At 34.4% G+C, this 7,467-nt stretch overlaps 1 protein-coding gene across 2 annotated transcripts; it reads left to right on the top strand.

The window, feature by feature from the left end:
* Positions 1–1,396: 1,396 nt before the first annotated feature.
* SNM1 (DNA repair metallo-beta-lactamase family protein) lies at positions 1,397–6,459 on the top strand. Of its 2 annotated transcripts, XM_088491451.1 has the most exons (11): positions 1,397–2,105; positions 2,484–2,664; positions 2,828–3,067; positions 3,153–3,297; positions 3,717–3,851; positions 3,943–4,009; positions 4,156–4,233; positions 4,333–4,385; positions 4,496–4,729; positions 4,810–5,626; positions 6,086–6,459. In XM_088491451.1, exons 1-9 carry the CDS (start codon positions 1,499–1,501, stop codon positions 4,592–4,594), a joined length of 1,605 nt encoding a protein of 534 aa, XP_088347577.1. In that variant the 5' UTR covers positions 1,397–1,498; the 3' UTR covers positions 4,595–4,729; positions 4,810–5,626; positions 6,086–6,459. The 2 variants fall into 2 exon arrangements, with proteins under 2 accessions (XP_088347577.1, XP_088347576.1); XM_088491450.1 differs by having other exon boundaries at positions 4,496–5,626.
* Positions 6,460–7,467: the final 1,008 nt, after the last annotated feature.

A 7,467-nucleotide genomic window follows, 5' to 3' on the forward strand; every position in this document is an offset into this window, starting at 1 on the left:
CATCACAAGAGTCAATAGCATTAACTGCCATGATTAAATTTGTAAAACTAAAAAATTAAGCTCTCATACTCAGAAATCAGAATAAAAGTTATTCTACTAAACTCTATCAGAACATTTAGAAAATTCTAAAAGAGGAATTTGATCTAATTTGAAATTAAATACTAATTATTTGGTAAATATAATAATTTATATTCAAATTCAAATAAAATATAAAAAAAATTATTTTATACATTAAAAAATATAAACAATAAATTTTTAAAAATAATACTTAATTCGATTCTAAAATTTGTACACTAGCCTCATTTTAGTCACGGAAATTTTAATTACTTTTATTTAGTTTCTAAACTTTACGAATGTGACTCATGTTAGTCTTTGGGACATTTTTCGAGATACAAATATTAACAAAACACTGACATAGATAACCGGATGCCATGTTAAATTCTGTAAAACAACATTGTTTTAGTTTTGACAATCAAATAGCCAAAAAAAAATATCGTAAGTGATGTTTATTGAAAAATTTCCTCCCAAAACAAGTAATACTTGTTTTTAGACTATTTGAGCGCAAAACTAAAACAACTTCTAGCATAATATCTAGCTATTTATTTTATTTTTTTTTACCAAAGATAGGAGACTCAAACCCGCAACTTCTTAATTGAGTATGGAGAGACTATGTCATTTGAGCTATTACTCATTGGCAATATCTAGCTATCTATGTTATGTTAGCACTATATTAACATATATATATATATAGAAAAATATATGATGTGAGACATATTTGCAAAAGAGAAATATTAGAGGGTCATCATAATTTATTGTTTTTTATTATCTCCTAACCATTAACTCAATTTTTTAGTATTTGTTTGAGCGCCATTAAGTTAATAAATTTTTTTTTCCAATAAAAAAAGATATTTTCTTATTTTTCAGCGTATTTAGTAAATTTTTAGTAGTAAAAGTAAAAACACTAAAAAAAATAAAAAATATATTTTTTTTGAAAAACTATAATTTACATATTTTGTTAAAAGATATTTCTTTTAAAAAAAGATATTTTTCATATAATAAATAAACAAAAAATACTTTTATATTGTGATATCTAAATATAATTGATAAATAAAAACATCTTTTTGTACGAAATATTAAAACATAAAATTATTTTTACTTTTTTTATAAAATTTTTTAAAAAAAATAATAACTCAAAAAAATCTTTTTTTAAAAATTCATCAAAATAGATCCTTAGTCTATAATTCAATAATATATATTAGTCTATATTTTTAAACAATAATAATTAATATAACTAAAAATAATAAATTATAATAATTCTGTTATATTTTTGTTGCAAAATTTAGGGACTAAATAAACTTCATATGTCGCGTGCACTAAATTGATGCGATAATATACTCGATCAGTTGCTAAGTGTAAAATACTAAAATCTGGTTAATTTTCCCGCTGTTTCGTTTAAAACACTAAAATCGGATATTGTTTGCGCGCCCTCACATAGCCGATGCCGCTATCCGCCGCCACAGCCGGCGCCTCACTGCCGCCCGCGCTAGAAGAGGATCCATCACCACAAGACGGCGACGGTTACGGCGTTATCGACATCCCCGGCGTTGTTTCACTTGACGAGGAGGGATTCCCGTCACAGATCCCTTACGAAGACTGTCCACCAAACACCGCCGGCGAACGATCGGCGACATCGGCAGGAAAGAGCAGCTTCGCCGCCGATTTCTATAGCTGCGGTGCCGATTGGTCCTCGCTGTTGTCGCCGGAGGATCGCAGACACAGCGGCGGTTTCGGTTCGGTTCATTCGGCGAAGAAGTTGAAGCAGGCAAATTTGTTTCAGGTTTGGGGATTCAAACGAAACGGCGCCGCCGAATCTGATTCGGCTTCGTCTATTGAATCTTGCAAACCTAACCAATGTGATTCTTTTACCGGTGGAGGCGAAAGCGTTGGTTCTTCTGAGAGAAAGATCGTGAAACCTGAGAATTTGGGTTCGATTTTGCGCGATACGGGGAAAGAGTTCGAGAAATCAAAATCTTCTCATAAGAGAAAGGAAAGCCATGAAGGAGTTAGAGTGACGCGTACCTGTCCCTTTTATAAGAAAATTCCAGGTTCATGCCAAAGTTCTTCACCCTGTTTTTTTTTTTTTTTTCGTTCGTTTTTTGGTTTTTGTTATTGAATTCAACAACTTATAGCTTCTTCAATTGGCCTGTATTTGTTTGATTACCGAAGCATTTTTTTAATTGAATGCATAATGCATCATGTGTGGTAGGTTATTGTGTGTTCTTTGCCTAATCTGTTCTTTGGTTATAATAGGATGATAATATGTCTTAAGAACTGTGATGTGGTTACTTTCAATGTTGGTGATGAAACTAATTTAGTTTGGCAACTGTTACAATATTGAATTGTTTTCGTTTTTGCTATGAGAAACTAACATTGTAGCAGTGTCTATGGATGTTCTAAATGTAGATTATTTTTTATCAATGCAGGGACAAGCTTCACTGTTGATGCATTCCGTTATGGGTGTATTGAAGGGTGCTCTGCATACTTTCTTAGTCACTTCCATTCCGATCATTATGGTGGCCTTAGCAAGAAATGGTCACATGGCCCCATTTATTGCTCTCCTCTTACAGGCAGGCTTGTTCAAATGTGTCTCTCGGTAAATCCCTTGTAAGAACTTGGAAACCTTCATAATTTTTTTCGCGTGAACTCTATTTGGTATTTATAGGTTGCTCACTTATATAAACAGGGGAAAAAAATTTAAAGGAACATCTGATAGAGGTTTTAAATTTTCTTTTCTATTGAGTGATTCAATTTAAATTTGTTGTCATAGGTACATCCTCCCTTTGGAATTTAATGTTGAATATGTGATTTGTGGTGTCAAAGTGACTTTGTTGGAAGCTAATCATTGCCCCGGTGCAGCGTTGATTCACTTTGGCCTCTCAAACGGGCAATGTTATTTGCATACCGGAGACTTTAGAGCTTGTAAACAAATGCAAGCTTACCATACTCTTGTAAATCAACATGTGAATGTCCTTTACTTAGACACTACATATTGCAACCCAAAGTACAAGTAAGACATTGATCTTGTTAAAATTTTGTTGTTATTATATATGATCGTTGCTGTTATGATCCTTAGTGATGATTTTCTTGTGCAGTTTCCCTTCCAAGGAAGACGTACTCAATTATGTTGTCAAAGTTACAAAGAACCAACTTAAAGTGCATCCCAAAACTTTGGTGGTTGTTGGAGCGTATAGTATTGGCAAAGAGTGTGTATATCTTGCAATTTCTAAGGCTCTTGGGGTATGTGGAATTTTCCCCAGTAGATTTATGTCTCAACTATTGAGTGATGTCCATTTGTGTCCTATTCTTATCAATTTTTTGTTTTTGTTGACATGATGTCACAGTAAATTTGCAACATATATTCGTTTGTGAATTGATCAGCTAATGGCTTTGTGACAATCTATAGTAGTATAGTATCTAATATCTAGTGAAAGTTTTGAAGCTTCCACTCTCTTTGATCTTTTTCCGATGCTGTATACATTGTTTGTTCAAGTTGCCACCCTTTATGGACAACCAATTTTATTTGCATTAGGAATGTGAGGTCCCTGCTCAGGAGTTTTTGAATTTTTCTACTCTAAATTAACTTAGTTGAAGCTTTCAATAACCAGGGTACCTTACTCATGGACTGAATGATCCATTCAACCAATGTATTGATGCAGGTAAAAATTTATGCAAATGCTTCAAGAAGGAAAATTTTGCTGGCTTTTGGTTGGTCTGAGCTTTCTGATAGTCTGTGTATTAATGGAAATAACACATTTCTCCATGTTCTTCCCATGTCATCTCTCAGATTGGAGGTTTGATTTTGTATTGTCATGTTTTAATATCTAAAGTCTCAGTATATTTATCATCTTATGATTCACCATCCATGTTTCCTTGTTACATTAGTCTTTAAAGGATTACATGAAGACCTACAAGGAAAAATACACAGCAGTATTGGCATTTCGTCCAACAGGTATTACCCATCTTTTGTTGCAAATGTTTTGTAATTGAGGTCAATATTTTGCATTATCAGTATGTATTAAACTCATTTCACTTTAATTATAATAAATTAATAATGGTATTGACTTTTTCCCATTCCTTTTTTGGTAATTTTATTAGGTTGGACTTTCAGCGAAAAGATTCGCAATGATCTAGAACTAATTAAACCTATTTCCAAAGGAAATATCACAATATATGGTAACATGAGCTGCTGTGCTGCAATTGAACAGCCAACCTTCATATAGAATACAATAACTTGAAATCCATGCTAATGAACTGCCACATGCCTTTTTCTAGGTGTTCCCTACAGTGAGCACTCCAGCTTCACAGAACTGCGAGGTTTTGTTCAGGTCCAAACTTCTTTCGTTGCTACATGTTTGATAAATTATCTAATGGTATCTATGAAATTCTGTATTTTATGTCTTATTTGTGTAAGTGAATTTATCTTACTGTTCCACAGTTTTTGAGGCCTGATAAAATAGTTCCAACTGTGAATGTCGGAAATGCGGCTACTCGAGAAAAGATGCAATCTTACTTCCGAGACTGGTTGAAGGGTTAACCGTTAACGTCTTCTCTCCCTTTCAAGAAATTTGGGATTGTAATAAGAGATACCCATTTAATGAAGATGGAATTCGCAGGGGGATTCGACATCTATTGCAATCTGCAGAAGGCGATACATGGATTCTTTTGGAAGGTTAGCCATCACGATAACATGTTTGATCTAATTGCCGCAACACCTTTTGTTTGTCTGCTTGAAAGAATATCGTCCTGCAGGACTTATATGATGAAAATATAGGATGAAATGTCATGCGTTCTGATATTTGTCTTGTGCGAAGCACTTGCCCATTTTATTGAAGAATCATAGTTGGTACCTAGTTGGAGGTCACAACTTGAATGCAGATTCCCGCCAAGATTCCTACTATTTATCGCAATTTTTTAATTTTAATTTTATTTTGTACAAGTAATATTAGTTAGGTTCCTTATGGCTTTGTTACAGCCACAATAGCCATTTCTGGTTGTAAAGTGGGGTATTTACATTACCGGTCATTTGATTGTATTGTTTTTGGGGTTAATGGTCAAATTGATCTTCGAAAGATTACACGATCGTTTATTTTTGTTCCCAAATAATTTTTCTAATCAAATTAGTTCTTGAAAGATTTAACATCACACGTTTGTCCTTCCGTTTTTAGGCTAACAACGACAATACACGTGAGACGTTAACTGATATGTGTGTTATCAGCTGTGTGTCAAAATGAAAACTGATAAGATATATTCACTATATTATGTTAAAATAGTCCCTGACTCTATTTTATAAGCCCTAATCCCTAAAATCCACGGAGACATTAATCCATCCCCAAAATGTTAAAGGAGCTTCATGCAACTGGAACATCGTCATCAATGGCGGATGAACCGCAACTCATCGAGCCTGTAGGGAAGTCTGTCGTGCACAGGATCTGCGCTGGCCAAGTCATCCTCGACCTCTCCTCCGTCGTCAAGGAGCTTGTTGAGAACAGCCTCACGCCGGCGCCACCGCTGTCGAAATAGTTCTCAAGGATTTCGGCGAAGATTCTTTTGGTTACGGCATTTCAAGGTGACTTAAAGCTGCTTTTTGGTCTGAAGGTTTTGGAAGCTAGGGTTTTAAATGAAATTGAATTAGCCCTCGGATTGGTTTCTAATGTGAAATGATAATTTAAACTTAACTAATCCTGAAAATTAAAATTTTTCTATCATGTTAATGGTTTTTTTTTTTTTATTTTTTTTTGAGATAGATTACTGCAAATCATTAGTCGAAAGGTGGTAACTTCTTTCAATACTGCTAGCTTTATTATGTATGCAAATTTTGAGTTTTAAAGAGGTAGCAAGGTGCTATGGTACTCTATAAAAAACAAGATTAAAGGATTGTGAGGAGTTAAATATTCTAAATATGGCAAATATGTTAACTTTTGATAAAGTTAACTTTTTGTATGCATGTAACTCTTCAAGTGAAGGATTATGAGTTGTTTTGGATTTGAAGTAAGCTAATTTCAATGTACATGTTTAATGGTTGCAGGTTCTTGCTTTGAAGCATCGTACTTTCAAATTGGCAGATTTTCCTGATCTTGAGTCTTTACTTTTGGATTCAGAGGTGAGGCACTGGGTTCGCTATGTGCTTTGGGGAATTTGAGCATCGAGACAAAAATGAAGAATGAGACAGTTAACGCCCCACGTGTACTGCCATTGACGGAAACGGTTAGCCAAAAAATCGAAAGGACCAACATGATTGATGTTAAATCTTTTAAGGTTTAATTTGATTAAAAAAATAATTCGAAGACAAAAATAATGATCTAGCAATTTTTGGCTCATTTTTTTGATATGGAACAAAGCTTAGTGTTGTTCAATGTAATGGATGCAATGGTCGTGCAATTTTTGGCTCATTTTTTTTGATATGGAATAAAGTTTGGTGTTGTTCAATGTAATGGATGCATGGACAAAATTTTTTCTGCTACAGTGTTAGTGTCAGGTGTAAAACGTTACCTGCGTTTTACTTTCGGCCTGTTTTTGTTTTTTTGTTTTTGTTCAGCAAAGGGAACAAAGGTGGGCTGTGTTTTACTTTTTCAAAATTTTTTTTATTTTTTTAACCCAAACTCGGCCTGCATTTTGTGATGGGTTAATTTTTTTTTTCGTGATAACAAAACGCAGATTGCGTTTTGTACCGAGGGTCAGCCTTTTTTTTTTGGTAAACGCAAAACACAGGCTGCATTTTTGCGTTGTCAGATCACTTTTTTGAAAAATTAAAAACACAGATTGCGTTTGTTGAGAAAAAAATATTTTAACGAAGGAGTTTGCCTATAAATACGAGGCACTCCTCGCCCAAATGGCCTCACTCCCATTCTACTCATCATACTCTTCTTTTTAGGTGTGTCAAAACAATAAGAGTAGGTGAGGTTGAAGTTATGAAAAATATTGTAAATTTGCGAGTATATTATAACGGTGAAGTTATACCAAACACACATGAAGGAGTGACTTTTGTTTGTAAATGTCCGTTGTCATTTGCTATTCCATGTACTATGAGCTTTGTCGAGTTGCAAAATGGGCTTTGTAATAACATTCAAAGCCACATTTTGAAAAGGGTGAGCAACCTTTTATACAGAAGTCCTGTGCAAGTATTTAGTGGGCTAATTTCAATTAATGCCCATCACTGACGATGCCAGTATGCAGCAGATGTTCTGTATTTATCAACAAACCCGATTTCACGTGCCGATGATAGAGTTGTACGTTGAATTTGAACAGCAGTCAAGATCGGGCGCGGTCGGCGAGGAGGTCAATGTTGATGAGCTCGGGGATATAGATTGGGAAGAAGATAATAATGACAGTGAAGAGGAGTTCGAAGCTAACTATGAAGTCGATGACGAAAACGATGACAGAGACTTGACAGGCAATTCGGAGGTGCAA

This window comes from Arachis ipaensis, chromosome B6 (genome assembly GCF_059453495.1).
Source record: "Arachis ipaensis isolate K30076 ecotype BB chromosome B6, ASM5945349v1, whole genome shotgun sequence".
NCBI lineage: Eukaryota > Viridiplantae > Streptophyta > Magnoliopsida > Fabales > Fabaceae > Arachis > Arachis ipaensis.